The 21,487-nt window shown below is 34.6% G+C and overlaps 1 protein-coding gene across 1 annotated transcript; it reads right to left on the reverse strand.

Moving 5' to 3' along the window:
* Window positions 1–17,017: 17,017 nt before the first annotated feature.
* LOC132056233 (heavy metal-associated isoprenylated plant protein 7-like) lies at window positions 17,018–19,426 on the reverse strand. The gene is made up of 5 exons (XM_059448328.1): window positions 19,223–19,426; window positions 18,913–19,138; window positions 18,404–18,612; window positions 18,133–18,223; window positions 17,018–17,724 (listed from the first exon to the last, which is right to left on the reverse strand). Exons 1-5 carry the CDS (start codon window positions 19,229–19,231, stop codon window positions 17,255–17,257), a joined length of 1,005 nt encoding a protein of 334 aa, XP_059304311.1. The 5' UTR covers window positions 19,232–19,426; the 3' UTR covers window positions 17,018–17,254.
* Window positions 19,427–21,487: the final 2,061 nt, after the last annotated feature.

The raw sequence follows: 21,487 nt of genomic DNA on the forward strand, positions 1-21,487 counted from the left end.
TTCTGATTGTTTAAGTCAGTAATTCTTTTGATACTCGAGTAGAGGGTACAGAAGCAACAACAGCCATTGATATTGTCACTTTTATTCTAACATCATACTATGCACACTAACTAGCCCACCCGGGCGGAGGGAGGGGCGCAAGTGGTTCGTTCGAATTCCTTTGTCCGAAAATTATATTAAAATATATACAAGACTGTAATTATTTTTTTATGAATATATAGTTAATCTCGAATTCCCTTGACTTCTTCCTATATTTTCTTTTATATATTTTGAATCTACTTAGTGAATATTCTAGCTCGGTCATTACTGGCCTACGTGTATAAAATGTAAAAATCATGCACGGTGGATTTAATAGAATTTGTGGCCTAAGGTCAAATACTAATGTAAATTTTTAAAAGAAGAATTCATCCTTACTTTTGCTATCTATAAGAAAAATTTATTAGCAATGATGCGTGGCAACAATGCAATGCCTATCCATAGTGGCCTTATGCCCTAACCTAATTGTTAGTTTTTGGTAATTAGTTTTGGATCTTGTGCTCTTGATGTAAGTTTTGCTTCTTAGATATTTGGCTGGAGTTCTTGTGGGAATTGATGTCCAACAATTACTCCTTTTCTCTGGTTGTAATGTTTCACTTTGATAATGAAATTAAAGTTAGTTACCAAAATAAAAAAAATTACTCAAATGACTACCTTATTGTAGCTTCCTACCATTTGTAACTACCCTTTTAAATATTACCATTTGTAGCTACATTTTGGCAAAATAGTGTATGTTTTCTCATGTATTTGTTGCCAACAAATACATGAGAATATGGTTAAAAAAAAAACAGGATCCTTGATTTTAGCCTTTAACGGTGGAGCTATTAAATTAGATGTTAATATTTTTTTTGATGTATTTTAGTGATTTTTTTTGCTATAATGTATTTCTGTGTCTTTTTTTTTTTTTCATGCATTTCAGTGATTTATTTTTGGATGTATTTTAGTGATTTTTTTTTTTTATGTATTTCAGTGGCTTTTTTTGATGTATTTCTTTGATGTATTTCAAATACATTGTGTACATTTCAACTACATATTAAGCCAAATACATTCAGATACAAGAAAAAAAAATTCAAATACATGACAAATATATTCAAAAATAGTGTGTTTGGCTATTAACAAAATGCACTCAAGAATACTCTCAAAAAATACAAAGACAAGTACATTCAAAAATAGTGTATTTGTGAGATGTAGATTTTTTGAATGTATTTGTATTTGATTACATTTCGTAAAATTGGCGACCATAGAGTTAAGAGCAAAGGCATGTAATTTTGGGTCATTTGCACTTTTGTCCCTCTTTTGTCCTGGTCTTTAATTTTTGCCCCTCAAAGCAAATAACATTTCGCGGGGTATAAATTTATATTTTCGCATCATAATATTTCACAAGTTATTCTCGCACCCTTAAAGAACTTATGCTCCCGCTAGACATAAGTTCGATTTGAGGAGTAAAAATTAAAGACCAACCCATTAGAAAAACACACCGTGCAATTTCTTCTGTAATTTTCATATTTGGGTTGTGTGCAATATTTGGGGCAATTTGCAGGATTACCCTTCGCTGGGGGTGGTCTTTAATTTTTACCCCTCAAAATGGTGGTCTTTAAATTTTACCCTTCAGGCAGAATTTGCATGGGCGGGGGGGTGAATGCGCGACAAATTCGGCCTTAAATTTTTGTCGGGCGGCAAAATTCTGCCTAGCGATTTTTTTTTTTTTTTTTTTTTTTTTTTACCTGAGCTGGAGTTCGAACCCACAACCTTGAGGTAGCGAGGGGTAAAAATTAAAGATTACCAATTTGAATGGTAAAAATTAAAGACCACCCCAAATGAAGGGCAATCCGCGCAAAAAATAAAGCAATATTTGGGCTTTTAAGATCAATTTATTGATGGGCAATTTGCTTTTTTTTTTTGCGTGGATTTCCTTCATTTGAGGTGGTCTTTAATTTTTGTCCTTCAAATTGGCGATCTTTAATTTTTGGCCTTCGCTTAATATCCCGAGGTTCCGAGTTTGAACCCCACCTCAGTAAACAAAAGAAGGAATTTTCGCAAGGTAGAGTTTTTAAGGCAGAATTTTACCTTGCGCCATTTGAAAGCAAAACTCTGCCTTGCGAATCCAAACTCTACCTTGCGAATTTTTTAAAAAATTTTGACTGAGCGGGGTTTTCAACCCGAAACCAAGGGATTTTTAGCGAAGGGCAAAAATTAAAGACCACCACCAGCGAAGGGACAATCCTGCAAATTGCCCAATTCGCAGTAATGCTCCTTATTCGGGGTGGTCTTTAATTTTTGTCCTTCGCCTACCCTGAGGTTCTGGGTTCGAAACTCAGCTCAGGCATAAAAATAAAATAAAAATTCGCAAGGTAAGGCTTTTGGAAAAGTCTGTCTTATGGGCCATAGGTTGCCTTAAGGCAAAACTAAAGTTATGCTAGATCCGGTAGAGGTTGCCTTATAAGGCAGACTTTTAGTTATGCCAAGGCAATCTCTGCCGGAGACGACATAGGTTGCCTTAAGACATAACTAAAGTTTTGCCAGATCCGGTACAACTTTTATGCCTTAAGGTAACATGTGCCGCATAAGGCAGACTTTTCCCAAAGCCTTACCTTGCGATTTTTTTTTTAATTAAACTGAGGTTCAAACCCAGAACCTCGGAGTATTTTCAGCCACTTTTTTAAACGAAGTGTAAAAATTAAAGACCAGAAATTTGAGGGACAAAAATTAAAGACCACCCCAAAAGGAGGACAATCCGTGCAAAAAAGTGTTTATTGATCAACAATTGCCTGTGACTTATATCACGGCCTTGTAGAAATAAACTGATGCCTGATGTGGCCGAAACAGTTCAATTGGCAAGACGAGTTATCTAATTAGAGCCTGTTTGGATTGGCTTAAAAAAAGCAGCTTATAAGCTATTAAGCCAAAAAAAAAAAAAAATTGGGGTAGCCCAACTTATTTTTTTTGGCTTATAAGCTGTTTTCAGCTTACAAGCTGCTTTAGATAAGCTAAGCCAAACGGGCCGAATAATTTTTTTGGCTTATTTTACGTACAAAATGGCTTTTAAACCTGGCACAAATTAAACACTCAAAAAAGTGAAAAGCAAACATAAGCAACTTATAAGCCAATCCAAACGGGCTCTTAGTCTTCAGATTTCTGTCAAACAAAAGAAAAAGATTAGTGTCCCTGTGTGATGAATGATCATTGTTTAGCTTCTTTTATCTTATAGCAAAGCTCTTTTAATCACTCTTGATTCCTCTTTTAATCACTCTTGATTCTCCCGGATCATATGGAACTTTCTTGAGTCACAAAGTACAAGATTAATTGACTAATTCGTCATGCTCAAGATTACTGCATTAGTTGACTAATTGTTGGCATTAAATTAGAATCACATTACTAGTAGGGGTGCTTATTGGGCGGATCGGGCGGATAATTATACTTAACGGTTCGGTTTATCGGTTATCGGCTTTTTAATGTACTAATCCGCTAGCCAACCGATAAGATATCGGTTGGTTCGGTATCGGGTTAGCAATTATCGGGCGGTTATTGGACGGTGTATTGGCTAAATCTAAGAGACAATGAATTTAAAATCACAACATGTAATCCAGCTTCCACCGACAAAATTAAGATCACTACTTCCAATTCTTTTGCATAAGTGCTTTTGCAAAGATAAAATGATGGATTGTGCAAGCAGATGTTTTTATTTTGTTGAAATCACAATATGTAATCCAGTTTAATGATGGATTCAGGGGAAAGAGTAGTTAGTTTGCTTATGCACTGTGCAAAGGATAGTTTAATTTGTACCAAATTGCTTAATTAAAAGATAACAACTAACAGAAAATACCAAAAGGATGATCAATTGCAGATAACTAATGGAGTAGTACTGATTTCATTTTCACTACAAATTCCAACTTTGCCTACATTTCGAGAAGTGAAACTTTCTGAAGACAACTACTGTCTCACTCCATAAACAATAAATATGGAGGGAAAAATGAGTATCCACACAAATATTCCAAATTTACAATACAGACCACCAACATCACTCTCAATAAATACTTTATATACCTAGAGGTTAAAATATAAATATGATAATTCTTAACGGGGTTAACGGTTTACCCTATTAGGAAATTGAGTAATCCGCCCCCGCACCGATAAGCCGTTAACTATAATATTTTAATCCGTTCACCAACCGTTAATCCAATAACCTAATACCAATAACCCAATAAACCAATTTTGCGGTTGGGTTATCGGTTACGGTTCGGTTTTGAACAGCCCTAATTACTAGCACGTGCTAACCACTTTTCGTTCCTCCAATCTAAAATTAATCATTATTTTGAAGTTTTAAGTTCAAGTGAAATTCCATGATAGTATACTAAAATTTCGCTCGTAAAAGTTGAAATGGCAGGATAATGACTATTTTTACTCACATAGACTAAAAAGTGGCTATATGAATTATTATTTTTCCCATTACATGAAAGTACAAGAAAACATATGTTCCTGTAAAATGATAGAACAATAGAAAAACACTATCAACAAATACATCTAACTCTTGAGATACTTCTTTATTTGTTCAGGTGCCCTATTTGGTTTGAATATGACTATTAAGAAAGGATTTCAAGATTTAATAAAATCAGAAAATTGATCTCAACTGTGAAACAAAGTTGACTTCTTGATATTTAATATTTTGTTGTTACGGTTTTTACATTAAAATAATGAAAAAGAATCGTGAAGTGTAGAGAACAAATTTGGAGAAGTGGAGAAAATTTAAGTCAATTCATAAAAGTAAGAAGAGTAAATTCAGAGTAGCAGAAATAATAATGATAATAATAATAATAATAATAATAATAATAATAATAATAATAATAATAATAATAATAATAATAATAATAATAATACTCCTTCCGTTCACTTTTACTTGTCCAGTATTCTAAAAATATATTTTTACTTTTACTTGTAACTTTTAACATATTAAGAGAAGACAATTTCTTTTTTTCTGTTTTACCCATAGTATTAATTACTCATTTCAAATCATCTTTCAAATTCATTAAAAATATGCACCAATTAATATGGGTCTTATGATAAATTACGCACTTCATTTCTTATTTCTTAAAGGATGTGCAAAGTACATAGTGAACAAGTAAAAGTGAACGGTGGGAGTAATATACTAACCAATTCAAATAATTGTGAGGGAACATACATCTGTTGTTTGTTTTTCAGGACCACACTTATTGGTCTTGCTATTTACGCCATACTTCTTCTGATTCTGAGCAGGAAATAAGTGAGATAGAACACAAAAGTTCTGTCTCTAAAGATAACAAATAGAGAGAGAGATTACCATAGTCAGGTGAAAAAACACGAGGAATGGACAAAATCTTAAAAGCGTCAAATGATTAAAAATGCAATTATAACACTCACGTGGGCTAGTTCAGTAAAATTTCTTGGCCCATAACTTGGGGTCCATAGCGTGCGCCGCTTGCCCCATGCTACTACAACGTATCACGTTCACTTGAAGAGTTGAAGGGACTTTTACATGATTACTAGGTGGACTAAGAAAAAATTTCATCTGTTTTTGTTTAAAATATTACAGAGCACAATTTTGTACAATATATGTTATTGAGAAATATAATTCACATAATTATATAATCGAAATATATACCAGCAAGAATAAATGAATTATAAAAACAATTCACTAACAAACAATTTCCTTTAAATAATAGGAGCTATGTTATACAATTCTTAACTTTTATAAAGCTAAATTTATTTCGAGAGATGGTATGATGGGCCTTTATACACCATCTATTTAAATTTATTCAAATGTTTCATTTATTTTGGGTAGAATTTCAAATTAAATAACGAGGTGAAATTCTAGTGTATCTAACAGCAAACCACTTCAAACTAGCGAACCAAATTATCTGAAGTTTTAATAGTTTCTTACTAGTATCAAAATGATGTAATAAATTCAATTATAAATTTTGTTTTCAACTGACACTGTACATATTGCTCTGAATTCTGATGCAGTGGTATTGGTAACGCAATCTCATTGAGATGAGCGATTGAGTTTGTCCCACATTGATGTAGAATGGGATCTAGCGTAATGCTTTCCTTTCGTTATAAGGTATATATGCTTTTTCACCACTTAATGATGATTAAATTATGATTGTGGGATATATTGCCCACTTTTAAGTTTATATATAAAAAGAAGAATGAAAATCAATTTCCAAAAGCAGTTTGAGATATCGTACTTCGAAACGCCAGCTAGTGGGTCGACATCCTTTAATAAAAATATACTACTCTTTTTCTTAACAATTTTTATGGGGAGAATTTCTACTTATATGATCTTGGAGGGTTAATTTTACATAAGGTTATAGTATTATTGTAAAAAGAAATGATCAAACTATATATTCTTATCATAAAATTACTCACCTTTCACTAGTTTTTATAAAAAGTCATTTTGATAATTTTTCTTTCAAATTGGCCTGGAAATTATATGTATTTAATTAAAAGAATATTTTAAAGCTTTAAAATGCTCCCACCCAAAAGGCCAAAATTACCGACGGAAAGTTCCTATTGTAATCCTTTTTCCTTTAATAAAGATTTGAAAATAGTGATTGAACTCCTAAACAATATAATAGCTCATTTTTCAATATAAGCACAAAATTTGGACTCCATTACCGACCAAAACTGTAATATTTGATGCTCGAAAATTCATTATCATCAAGCAATGAAATGGAAATTAATAAAGAAATTGAAAAGGAAATAATAAAAATAAGGATAATTTAAACAAAACAAAAAAGTGAAAGAAGTACTAGGTATATAGTTATGAAGGAGCTCCTAGAAGAATTTCATAGCAAGAGGTCGGATCCCAGTTGGATATTCCATCTTCCATTAATTTATGTTAGCATAAGCTAAAAAAGAGTCAATATTATGTTTATCGTTTAACAGATTGTGTTTTTCCTTTAGACATAAAAGAAGGGAAAAAGATGAAAGATGAAAATACAATGTTCATGGGAATAGTACGCATTTATTGCATGCAAATACATTGTCGTTTTCAGCCCCAACACTTGTATTTATGGATTGTATTGCCATTTGCCACTAGTAATTTTTGTTTTTCATTTTTCTTGTTCCCTCACTATATGTTAATTTGTTGTACAATCAATACAATAACTAAAATTCACAGTAGTTTAATTTTGTTAGGGTGCGAACAAAATTTCATATTAATATAGTTGAAAAAAAATAAAAAAAATAGGTGCAATAACAACTTCAACCGCTATCTCGCCATAATAGCATGTAAAGAGCGTAGGTACAATAATCAATACCTTTTGGCCAAGTCGACATTCGGATTCAAGAAAATTCAAGATACAATAATAACAAATTTCATTGCTTAGTAGATGACATATATATGTTACAGAAAGCATCAAACAGCAACCAGTATACTAATAATCATTCACATGTTAGGTAGGTAGGTGGAGTATTTCAAAATATTAGTGAAATTCTGGAAAATTGGTTTGAAGAGTATTTTTTTTCAATTGAAATTTTGTTTTCATTCGACAGTATTTACTTTTTTTTTTTTTCCGAGTGAAATTCGAATCTAGATACAACTAAATTTCAAAATACTCTACGTCGAATTCACATGCCCTTTCTTTCGATTTCAACCAAATATGGTTCAAACGCATATGCTGTCCTTTCTAACTCAAAAATAAAAATAAAAATAAAATAGAGAAAGTATATATTAAAGTACAAACTATCTTTTAAAACAAAAACACAAAAAGACCAAATAGACTAAACAAGAACATCGGATGCCTAGTAGAGGGTGAGGGAGGTCGTGCCATTGGGATAGTCAAATTGTTCACCCATAGTTTACAACTTTATTAATGTCACCTAGATTAAGTGGACACAAGGTTACGGAACTATGATTTTGAAATTCAAGTTGTTGTGGCTTAAATTAATTATAGGTTTTGTACCCATCAAGTACAATAAAATTTCGTGGAGTCTTGAAGCTCGTCAATAATTTATTCTTAAGTACCTTAATAACTGTGTAGGAAAAGACTAGGATTAGACGAAAATTGACCTACTTGACATCCAAGATTGGTTTATTGTTAGCACTTGGCAAGAAACTGTTGCGTCAATATTATTTACTCTTCAAAAACTGATTGTCCTTGAGTGCGTTGTTCTGTTTTCGTATTATAGTCATTTATTTATAAGCTCGTGATGCTCCTATATAGATTGGACCTATTTTATTTAAAATTTGAATATGACTGTTTAAGTAGCTACTATTTCTTAACAGTTTAAATTTGTCCCTTATGGTGTAAGAAAATTGTGCTTAATCAGCTTATTTAAAACTCAATCGCAAGTAGTTGTTTTTACTTAGTAGTATGAGTTAGTGAATAAAAAAAAAAATTGTTCCCTCTGCCCATATTAGGGTGTTTACTGGGCCTGGAGTTTCAGAGGAAAAAAAAAAAGATTTTAAATTGTGGTTTAAAAATAAACCCTAGATAGTTCTATGATCATTAATTATTTCAGTAAGAGTAAAATACGATGTTTAAAATTTTAAATTATTTTTAAATATACAAAATATTATTAATTTTTACATAAATTAAAAGTGTCACATAAATTGTTACGGAGACTTAAGAAATTTATGGAGGTATATAAAAGTTGTTTATCGGTCCACGTATATAATTCAACTTTCTTGTGTTAAAAATGTACAGGCACAAATTATAGGAACTTTACACTAACAAAAAGCCAAAGAGGGAGCAATTAGCTGATGCAAGCAATGGTTTGTACATGTTCGATCAAATTAAAAGAGGAAGATGATAACGTAGAAGGGGAAGTGATGCAAGCACAGTTCGATCTTTATTGACAAAAAAAGGTGACGGGTAGAAACCAACCTTTTCTTCAATGTGACTCCATAATACAATCTTTTTCTTTTTCTCTTTCTGATTATTCACAAAGTACTTACTTCATCATTTCGAATGCAACTTGGTGTAAACATAAGAGACGGGGACTTTTGTGCATTTTACTCGTAGAGTCAAACAGTTTTTTTTTTTTTTTCAATAATGATTTTCTCCAACTTTTCTTAAGCATTTAAAATCATTAACTATGCTGACTGTTGTCTTATAGTATTAGAAATTTTTATATAGTCTCAACTATGTAAATTTCATTTTTCAGAATTTTCAGAATTTATGTTTGAAATCATCGAAATTAAATGCTTCAACCAGTGTAAAGTTTGTTTTCACAAAACAGTTGTTTTAACATGTGATAACATGATTATCATGCTTATCATACTTGTAGACCATATAATCAACTTGGTTATATAGTAAGAATTTTTTTTTTTGTGCTGTGAGTGTGTAGAACTCAAATGTATAAAGATAATTAAATACAAATGTGTAAATTATTTTTTATTTAAATTTGTGATGTTACACTCTATTTATGTAATTTCTCCGATCAATTGAATCAAGTAGGATGGGAGTACTTTGAATCCGCGACTTAAGTAGTACAAAAAATAAAAAGTTGAACCAAACTAGTGCAAAAAAAAAAAAATACATTAGTAGTATTCACGCACGAAATTCGTGCGTGAATGAAAGCCATCTCGGTCCCCCCATCTTCCCCACCACATATCCGTTGCCTCCCCCACCGCCATTAAACCGATTTTGTGGTCCCCAACCCCACTTAAAACGCTAATTTCGTGTTATTTTTCATTCTAAACTCAATATTCTTGGTATATTGAAGTGTAGGAACAAGTTTCTAAGGTTGGATTTGAATAGAGCGGCGTATAATACATTTCAAAAACTCAAAAAAAGCTTCAATCTAGGTATTTCACTACGAATTTTCTATTACATTGTTAAATATATTATTACCCTAAGCATAGTCATTGTATAACTGTGGTGGATTACTCGTAATTTTTTATTTTTTTTCGTTTTTGGGCAGTCCGTGCACTGTTGGGACTGCCCATTTTTTCCTTCTTTTTTTTTTTTTAAATTTGTTTATCTATTGTTAATTAGTTAATTATTTACTGCTTGTTTATTTAGTATTTGTTAATTGTTGGATTAGCGACTTAAGTATTTATTAATTGTTAGACTAGCTATTTCAATTGTTAGACTGGCTAATTATTTATTTTGTTTTTGTTAAGCCAATTGTTTATTTGTTAATAATTTCTTAATTGTTTCATTAGTTAATTAATTGTTTATTTGTTAAATATACGATAATAATTTATTAATTAGTTACTTAATTGTTTATTTATTAAATATATGATAATAACTTGTTAATTATTTGATTAGTTAGTTATTTGTTTATTTATTAATTATTTATACTAATTGTATGCTAACTAATTGTTAATTATTTGACTTATCTTTATATTTTAGGAATGAAAACCCTTAGTTTAGGATTCATAACCCGTAGCTTAGGATTGAAAACCCTTAATATAATTTTCTATAAAAGATTACATAACTAATATTACTTGTTAATGATTTATTTAAAATACGTAAAAAAACATTGGTCACCACAATCTTTAATAAATTTTTCGATAAAAGATTACATAACTAATACTAATACTACTTGTTAATGATTTATTTAAAATGCGTAAAATAGATGGATCACCACCCGGATCCGGGGCCTTTCGACCAAGAGATTCTCGTATCTTCGGCCAGCATAGGTCGCAACATATATGGACATCCGACTGCTGGCCGAGTCTCGATTCCGTGCCGGTTGGGGGACTCGGCATGGGAGATCTTAGTTGCTCGCCCCAGCATCCTCGTGTCCCGGATATACTACGTCGGGGCGGTATCTACGGTGCGTCGAAGTTGGTCGGGTACGGCACGATAGGTCGCTAGTGACGGCATTGATTGAGAGGTGGCGGCCGGAGACACCCACATTTCATCTCCGCACCGGTGAGGCTACCATTACCCTTCGGGATGTGGAGGTCATTTATGGGCTACGGGTTGATGGACGCCCGTTGTATATTGAGGAGCCTCTGTCTTTCTTGCCCCGTTCTTGGGATGAGTTGATTAGGCTCACCGGTTTCGCGGCTGCGATGGTCACTGTATTCCGACCAAAGTCGGCTTTTGTTGTCGGCCCTTTACGCTCACTTGCGCCTCGCGGACATGAAGATCCGATTGGAGAGGACACGCCTCGGTTGATGTTGATCGACGTGCGCGTCTATACCTACTCATCATTTCGGGGCCATCCTATGCCGAACACTTCGGGTTCGCATATGAGCTTGAGGTATCTTCGGTATATCGACGATCTCGCCGAGATAGGATGTTATAGTTGAGGCGGCTTGTCTTCCGGAGCTACATGTATCGAGGATTCTATTTGATGTTCTATGGGCACGAGGGTAGAGGTCCTTGCATTTTGCTCGCTCCTTGCCCGGTTATATTTAAGTGTGTGTAATTATACACAAAATATATTTTTAAAACGACGATAAAATTTTTTTTTTTAACTATATCGGATATGGGTGTGGACTAGGTTGAGACCTTTTCGGCCAGTACCGGTGACCCATCCGGCCCGACTATCTTCTATTCCCATGCCATACGCGCGGAGATGGTCGCGAGGCGTACGCCGACGTGTGGAGACGCGCCCATTCTCCCGTTTAGGGATCGGCTAGACCGCAGCGGCGCGAGACACGGTATGTTCATATTTTGGATTCACACGCTAGACCACATAACTACTATTTTAGTCTTATGTTGTTAACTAGTTCAATTCTTTTTACAGGCTTTTATATGGACACCGTATGATCATATTTTGGATGAGCTGCCGGCGTTTTGTAGGGCTGGTCAGCACATGTGGATGTCGCGGTGTCAGATCGCAAGAAGAAGCACGTTCTAGTTAAGGGAGCACGGGCCAGGCGAAGAGATGATGATCATGACTTGGAGCGCCCGGTTATTAAGAGGAAAAAGGGCGATGGAGACGATGACGAGGGCGGTGGGGATGGTATGAGCCTTAGGCCTACGGATAGTCTCCGGCATACTACATGTGGGACCCATCCTCGATAGTGTATATACATTAGTGTTGTAAAATTTATCGTAAATAATATATATTTTTTGCATATTTAGTCTTTATTATTATTTCACATCGTAAATTGATAATAAGAAAATGGCCCCCTTTCACGCACAGAATTTGTGCGTGAAAGGGTTTCACGAACAAATTCTGTCCGTGAAAGGGTTAAATATGTTTGTTCCACTTTCACGCACAGATTTTAGGGTTTAGGTGTAAGTTTTTCAACTTTCACGCACAGAATTTGTGCGTGAAAGTGGAAAAATCGTATTTTACCCTCACGCACAAAATACGTGCGTGGAAGTGTAAAATATGTTTTTTCCACTTTCACGCACAGATTTTAGGGTTCAGGTGGAAGTTGTTCACTTTCACGCACAGATTTTGTGCGTGAAAGTGTAAAATATGATTTTTGCACTTTCACGCACAAAATCTGTGCGTGAAAGTGCAACAACTTACAACTAAACCCTAAAAGTGCAAGCTGCGTTATTTGCGCGTTTTGTATTGCGCACCAATTTAATGCGCACTATAAGTATTGATTTGACAACACACCACGCATGACAATTTCAGAATCTATGATACATAAAGGCTTGATTTGACAATACGTTGCTTTGCATTATTTGCGCGTTTTGTATTGCGCACCAATTTAATGCGCACTATAAGTATTGATTTGACAACACACACGCATGACAATTTCGGAATCTATGACACATAAAGGCTTGATTTGACAATACGTTGCTGCATTATTTGACCGTTTTGTATTGCGCACCAATTTAATGCGCACTATAAGTATTGATTTGACAACACACCACGCATGACAATTTCAGGAATCTATGAGATGGTCTTTGGAAATTGGCATACTTCTTTTCGATCGCTGCCAAGGTATATGGCAGCTCTACAACATTTTAATCATGGTACTGTTGTAGAGTGGCTACTTATAGAGGGTAAAATCTTCAACTTCGTATTTTGGACATTCAAACCATGCATTGATGGTTTTGCTCACGCCGACCGGTGATATCCATAGATGGTACGCATGTATATGGTGCCTACGACATCAAGCTCCTAATTGCAATAGGAATGGATGCCAATGGGTCAATATTTCCTCTTGCTTTCGCAATTGCCGCTAACGAGAGCAACGACACATGGGGGATCTTTTTGACCCATTTGAAAACTCATGTTATTAAGGATCGTACCGGCATATGCGTCTTTGTCGATCGTCATAAAGGCATATTGCACAATATGGATAATTTACCGGGTGGCGACCTTTCCTTGTTTACCATCGCTATTGTTTAAGGCACTTGAAGGCAAATTTGCAATCAATGTTTCGAAATGGCACTCTAAACAAATTGATGTGGGGGGGTCGCGATGGAGCATCAACAACGAAAATGGGCGCAAAAATGGATCTCATCGGTCGGTGAGTGAATCCGCATACGTTTGGTTGATGAAGCTCGATGTTGAAAAATGGACGCTTTATCTTTGATGGAGGAAAAAGATGGGGCATGCTCACAACCAACGGCTCGAGTCTTTCAATGGCTTGTTGAAATCGCTCGAGGACTACATCACCGCAATGGTGAGAATGACTTTCAAACGGGTGGTGGAGCGATTTGTTGTTAGGACAAGGCGCGAGCGATATTAGCCGACGAGCGGGACATGGATGCCAAAGCCCTTCAAAACTATGGAGCATTATAGACAAAAATGTGAGCGTCACCAAATGACCGAGTATGACCCAATTCAACATGTGTATGAAGTTAGGACGGGTTATTACAACGGTAAGGGTGGAAACGTGCATACGCGTTTATGAGGCAACAAGAACATGCACATGTGGTAAGTGGCAAACGCACCACGCCGTGTTCTCATGCTGTCCAAGTGCTTCGAGAGAATGAGAAAAACGGTAACAAATTATGTGGCGGGGGAATACAAGGTCCACAGTTACCTTAGAGCATATTCCGGCCAATTCCACCCACTTGGTAATGAAGCTTATTGGCCAAACGAGCCGTTTTCGATGGTTGCTAACAAGAATTACATTAGAAAATTGGGCATTAACTCACGGAGTCGTAGACCCAATCAAATGGATGTTAGTGAAAGAACTTACTCTCGCAAGTGCTCTATATATAAGCAATATGGCCATGACAAGCGTTCGTGTGGGCAACAAGGCCGTGGTAGTACAAGCACGTCTCGAAGAAATAGAGCCTCTAGAACTTGAAGATTGTATTGTTATTGTAATTTATTATTGTATTGCTTTGAATTAGTATTGTAATTAAATGGAATGAATTATTTTTTAATTAATATAAACCTCTCGTATTGGATGAATTATTATTAAATCAAATATTTAAATTTGTACATTCAAATATAATAAAACACTTAAGTCAAAACCCTATAAATATTACAAGTTTCAAAACTTGCTTGAGAACTTTAGAACCCCTAAAACGACGATCCAAACGTTTAGGTGGACTTCATGTAATGAGCCGACATTATTGTACGCAAAAAAAGATATTAAGTTTATATAAAATATTGATATTTTGGGATTTTGAAACATGACTAATCTTTGCCCAAAGTATGGAAAAAAACGTGATTGGAAAGGTAACGCCAAAAAAAAAAAAAACAGTTGACACATTTACGCACGGAATTCGTGCGTGAATACTACTAATGTATTTTTTTTTTTTTTTTTTTTGGTTCAACTTTTATTTTTGTCTTTACATTCGCGGATTCGGAGAACTTTACAACTTCGAATAGGCCATATATAGTGTACTTCTGAGACTCTGACGACAAGTATAAAGCTGTGAGCTATGTACTCTATCACCACCAAAAGTTAGTGAATCATGATATCATTGAAAGCAATGAATCTCTTTCTGCATATTGCAGCGACTGCCTTGGTTAATTTCTCAAATTAATCACTTCAAAAAACAGTTCAATGTCCGGATTTTTTAAATTTTTTTTTTTTTTTACTATCGGTTCATTTGAGTTTGATTTTGATAAATAGTTTAATAGTAGAAAACTAAATTAATTGTTAAAAACCCACTACAGCAAAAACATCAAATGTATTTCCGACTTGCTAAATAATTTTAAACTGCTTACATATATAGAACAATGGCCTAAAGAAAAAGAGGACCGTCCTTAGCTTTAGGTATCGAATTCGAACCTTAGGATTAAACAAATTCTGATACAAAACTCTTTTTCTTAAATAAACCTTAACCAATAAGTATAAGATACCATATGATTATTATGGAACTACAAACTAAGTGTAACACAATTCAACAAGTGTAATAGTGTAAAGTTGTACATACAAAGCAAAATACATGTATCATTTTGAAATCGTGATCACAATGGATTAGTTGCAACTTGCATAGTGTAAGGTTCTATCTAACAAAGGATTCCACAGGCTTAATTCTTCTATTCTCCGCGTCTTTCCAAGTTAAAGAAAACAAAGTGATGTTCACCATGACGAAGCAATTAGTGTGTTTGAAATGAAAGGAACAAAAACAAATCACGTTTTTATCATTTAGTGAAATGCTTAACTCGTGAATGCACATCAAATCTTTACCAACCTCATTCTTTCTCACTATTAGTTTTTCGTTAGGAATTACTGGGTTAAATAATTGGCGCGTCCTGTTATACCCACTAGGCCACTACCATATACAACCACCAATCGATCGATGTGACACTTTAACAGGAACTAATCTAAAAAACATTTCTCGAACTTTAAACATATGACAAAAAGTAAAATCATGATTCTTGCTTTTCCCTTCACTTCTAACTTCCCAATACAAAATTTACTTCACCAAACTCACACTCCCCACTAACCTTTTACTTCACCAAACTCATCCCTCCCCACTTACCTTTGTCACCCCTTCAGATCGTTTGGTTCAAAATTAAAAAATCTCCAAATTATAATCTCAATTCTCACCTTCCATATGGAATAAGTAATTTCAATAATTTAAAGATTTTGACATAAGTTTTATTCCGGTTTTAGCTAATACGGAACAATCGAACACTGGACAAACTTAATTTCAAATTTTATTTAGGAATAATCCCTAATCCATGTCCAAACGTCGAGGCATGTAAGGAAGCCACTACGAAAAAGTTTCGGGAGTTACGAAGGAAGCTTCGAGCTTATATTGGTCATGGGTTGGGAACGGGAATTGAACTCTATGAGATCGAATCTCCTGTTGTTCATGGTTAATATATTCAAGATAATTACGTATTTACAAAATACCATCTTTCTTATTTCAAAGATAAGAATATGAAGTCAAAATTAGATATTTTTTTTTAGAAATGAAATAATGGCAGACTAACTGATATTTATGTCAGTTAATGAAAGAGCCCAATGCAAAAAAAAAAAAAATGCATGTTGGGCCTTTGAAACAGTTCAGATCATTTTAATAATAATAAGTTTGATCTGTTTTACCGAGAAGGTCTACGATTCGAGTCCGTATAGCCCTATGAAAAAGCAGGGACACTTTACGTTCTTGAACCGATAACCACCTTTCGGCTAACCTAGCCTCCTCCATCCCTCGAGACCAACAAGGGGCAGCACATGAATATTCACCTGTTGTCCATATATAACAATGAACCTTGTCCAACACCATTAAACAGGATAGAGCAACGCTTAACTTGCAGTTCATGACACAATGGAGCATCTTAGACAAGATGAAATTGAGGATTTATCATTGTCCCCTCCACGTTTCGTTCAAGGGATTAGGTGCACCATCCCGGTATAAATTTTTGTGACTAAATTTATCTCGTATTCGATAGAAACTATTAGCTAAAACCAGTATATTTTTATACCAAGATGTTAACCTCTCCCACATAGATAGCAGAATCGATTATCCAGGATTAAAATCTCAAGATTATATCCTGATTTACCAAATGACCCCCTTAGTTTAGACCATCTCAAACAATCTGTATTTTTTGGGATTTGGACACAGTGAGGGGGAGAAGATCTATAGTTAATCAGACAAAACAAATTGCAAGAATCATGTACGACATTCAAAATTCTGCGAAATATACTATACTAATATGTAGTAATATACTATATATAACAACATGATTATAATAAAAGAAAACCAGAAAAAGGTACAAAGTGCTCACAAAATTCTATAGTCTTTTTGCCTGCAGACTTATACTAAGGAACCCCCCAGACAGGGCCACATGTAGAGCACCACCATAAACAACAAGTTGCAGAAATGGCCGTGGACATTTCCCATGTGACCACAACTCCCTATTTTCCACATATACCCTTCATGTTAAACCTAATTTACATCACAGAACATGCATTGGGGTTCTCATCACTAAACATTTGTGGAGGTGGAGGATATGCAGCATACATTTCATGTGCATATCTTTGAGGGTAAACCTGATAGTTCTGCTGTGGGTAATAGTGGTAAAGCTCATGCCTTCTCATTTCGAATTTTGGATCTTCTTGAACAACTTCCTCTTTACCACCAGCAGTTTCTTCAGCACCACCACCGGCTGCAGCGGCACCGCCACCCTCCGCCTTTTTGTCTCCTTCCTCGCCTTTTTTGGCGGCTTTTTCACCTTCCTCGGCTTTCTTCTCTTCATTTCCTTCTTTGGGTTTTTCCTCTTCTTTCTTCTCTGGTTCTACTTTAACTATAACTGCCCTTTTGCCTGTTCTTTTGCTTACATAATCCACCAGTTGTGTTGCCTCAAAAACCCCTTTTACTGTCACTTGTGAGTTCTTCAAGTCTGGTTCTGCACTCTCCACACCTTCAAAAAATTAAAGATTTTAAAACTTCGATGGTGTCACTTTCCAAAGCCTATTTTTCAAATTTGAATGCCAAGTTGACAGATTCTAAAGATCCTCAATTGGTTTATCAAATGGATGTGATTAGTTGTTGACAGAATGTGTTTGAATTGACTTCAAATTAAAGAGAATATAAAGAAATGATTACATTATTCTAAAATTAAAGACTGCAGGGATTGTGAAAGGTCCAGAGAATATAAGAATCCTTAAAATACTGAATGCTTATTATAGAGATCCGAAAAAGGTTAAAGAGGAACAAAAAAGAGAATAAAAAATTATAATCAGAAAAATAATTAGTTGCAGCAAATGAATCAAAAAGTTCATAGTACTAATCAATAATACAACCCAAAATGGGAAGAAAAAAATCATACCTTTCATTTTTTGTATACGCCTTTTGATTTCTTGAGCACAAGCCTCACAATGCATGTGAACTTTCAGAACTACTATAATCACTTGAGGGGGCTGCAGTAACAAATCAGAAATATCATATTCATGAACTTACCTTAAAAACAAACAAACCCCAGAAAGGGAAAAGACTAAAGAGGAAAACTAAAAAAGCAATCATAAAAAGAAACAAAAACTCGCGTGACAATCCAAAACAAAAACAAAAAAATGAAGATTAAATTAATTAATTAAACAAACCTCCTCTTTTTTCTCTTCGGGTTTAACAACTTCTTTCACGTCTTCCGGCTTCTTTGGTTCTTCAGCTGGTGGTTTTGGGATCGGAGAAAGAAGCTCAACTTGACGGTGGCTCTTTTTTTGCACTCTTTCTAGAACCTTCATTGGATCTGCTTTTTCACCTTTCACCACTACCTTATGTGTCTTGCAGTCAGTCAAAACATCCTCAACTCCTGCACAAAAACATTCAAATAGCTCCAAATTTACTTATTTTTCAAGAAAAACATCCTCAACTCACAAAACATTCGAATAGCTCCAAATACTTCTTTTTCAAGAAGAACAAGATAATCAACTCCCATAAGGTGGGGTCTGGAGAAGATTGATTGTACACATACATTACCCTACCTCCCCTACCTTGAAGATATAGAGGTTGTTTCTGATAGACCCTAGGCTATATTTTTACTTCTTTTTCAATAACCCAAACACCCCACAAAAAAAACTGTCTTTTCAAGAAAATTAATGAATCTGCATACCTTGAAAGCCTTTAAGGGATTTACGGACTTTACGAGCACAACCTTCACAATGCATGTAAACTCTCAAGATAATTTCTTGAGGCGGTGGTGGAGGAGCATCTTTGCATTCTTCAGTTTTCTTTTCATCTGCCTTTTGATCACCGCTTGGTTTTTCACCTTTTGGAGGAGCCTCCTCTTTCTTCTCTTCCTCAGTTTTTTTCACTTCTTCTGTAGGTTTCTTCTCTTCCTAAACAAAAACCAGAAATCTCAAACAACAACACAAAAGAAGAAAAGAAATGAAAAAGAAGAGAGGGTAGAAAGCAAAGCAAACCTCGCCCATTGAAGTTCTTGGATAAGCTTTGCAAGAGAGACTCAACTCACAACTCAGAATGGTGCTTTGTTTTGTTTTCTCTCTCTTTTGTTTTTGTTTTTGTTTTTCTGAGTGTACTAGTAGTGTTGTGGTGTTATTCTCAAGAAAGGGTTCATTAGCATGGGCTAGTGATGACCATACAGATCTACGAGGCACTCACTCACTCGGTTTGGCTTACTCTATATCGTCATCTAAGCACAACTGACCTGGCTTTTATATAGGTGGCACGTGCGACGCACATGTGGCTAATGTTGCTACTTAAGTATACTATATAGTTTTGGCACTGTTCCAGAACATTACAGCGTTTCTATTTTGGTGCTGTGTGTAGTTACGTGTTCTTTCTTCTCACAACAATCACCCATCATTTACCCTTCATCAATCTTTTGTGTACGTCATACAGTAGCCCATAATAGCAGTGGATTTTGATTTTTTACCCTTTCATTTTCTAGCTGTATACTTGTATCTCTGATGGAATTGGAATTTTCATATTTTTTGGAGAAAAAGATTAAATTTGTACTTCCTTATTAATTATTAGTCGCCACGGAGGTAGGGGTAAGCTGTACATCATATTATCCTCAAACCCACTTATGAATTATACTGGGTATGTTGTTCTTGTTGTTATTGTTATTAATTATTAGTATTTGAAATTGAGTAACTTTTAATGATCTTTTTACCACGTCATCAGGTGGTTCATCTGAATTTTGAGTCTTTCGTTGTTGTCAACTTGACCTACTGTAAAGCCAAAACATAAATCATTAAGCTGCTCCAACAAACACCTTTTTAGACGCTCAATTTAATGAGCAGGGAGAACATTCACAGGTGTGCAGACGTTTGAGAGAGCGCAAAACTCTAACTTGAGTAAATGCCAGTTTGAAAAAGACAGCCTCGGTTCCGCCTTAGTTCTGAGTGCAGCTCAAACTCGATAATAATTTTGAACTCCAGTGAAACTTGCAAGATAAAATTGAACATTTTCTCGAAGAATTTGGATAAAAGAAGTCCACTTATGTTATATTGGACTTCGTTAATGACAAGAACAAATACAAAATAAGTTGCTAATATCAAGGATAATATTTTACAAACAGGAGTTGCTAAATGGCCACACTAATTTGACTCAAATTTGGCCACATTTATGTAAAAATCATCATAACCTCTATTGTACAATTTTAAATTGAGATAAACTTTGAGAAAAAAAAATAGAAATGACATTAAGGAAGCACAAATTATTAAATTTGTCCAAAATAATTATATAAATTTACCTCATTTGGATTATTGTGGCCAAAATAGTGTGGCCAAAAGACCTTATTGTTTACAAAATTGAATAATTCAAATAGTTGGAGGACCAATTTAAACCCTTTTCCTAACTTTAAAATAAGAATATGTGATTCATCACATAGTAATTGGCACAGACATTTATACAGCATTTGGTAATTAAGATGTGAGAAAACGGGGCCACGTTCAATGGTCAAAATTATTGGACTCTGGATAATTTTGGGTTTTGGAAGGGGTTTGGGTGGTAGGTTGCGGGGTTTGGGGGAGGGGGGTTGAACCCAACAATACTGTTTCAAAAAGGACCTGGGGTTAGGATTCATGTAATTACAAAACAGGATTTCGTGATTTCATTTAAGTAAGTGTAATTATCCAAAGATTATTGAGTTGAAGTAGGATTTTAGCTGGACCACTAAACTAATATTCGTAAATTTCTTATATGATTTAGCAACCGTGTGATTTCATTCAATCGGATAGTAGTGGACTGCATCCCAAGTTAAAAATGTAATTTGACTAAAATATTGCACTCATTTCTTTTTGTTATGTACATATCCTTAGTACTAAATGCCTATCATAGAAATAGAAATATGATTAAGTAGTAGCAAAAAGTGAATGAGATCAGTTGTCAAATTTTACAATACAAAAGAGCCAAATAAATGGGGTGGTAGTGGGAGTGTCTGGGTTAGGGAACTATTATGGAGTCTAAGATGACAGAAACCGTACAAAAGCCATGTGGGCTGAAACTAGTTATTATACCCTCATGAAATGTCAGTTCTTGTTAGTGGGCCATCGTTAAAACATATTTTTATTAGGTAAAATTTCTCAAATGACTACCTTATTATAGCTTCCTACCATTTGTAGCTATTCTTTTTAATATTACCATTCGTGGTAAAAAATCAGTTGATTTGTGTATGTTTTCGCATGTATTTGTTTAAAAGAAATACATGAGCATCTGTGAAA

Source organism: Lycium ferocissimum, chromosome 5 (genome assembly GCF_029784015.1).
Source record: "Lycium ferocissimum isolate CSIRO_LF1 chromosome 5, AGI_CSIRO_Lferr_CH_V1, whole genome shotgun sequence".
Classification (NCBI taxonomy): domain Eukaryota; kingdom Viridiplantae; phylum Streptophyta; class Magnoliopsida; order Solanales; family Solanaceae; genus Lycium; species Lycium ferocissimum.

Excerpts from the sequence above, each read along its gene's own strand:
- LOC132056233 (XM_059448328.1), bottom strand. Across the intron at positions 18,224-18,403 it reads CCGAAGAGAAAAAAGAGGAG|CCCCCTCAAGTGATTATAGT; the intron begins GTTTGTTTAATT and ends TTGTTACTGCAG. Across the intron at positions 17,725-18,132 it reads GCGTATACAAAAAATGAAAG|GTGTGGAGAGTGCAGAACCA; the intron begins GTATGATTTTTT and ends AATTTTTTGAAG.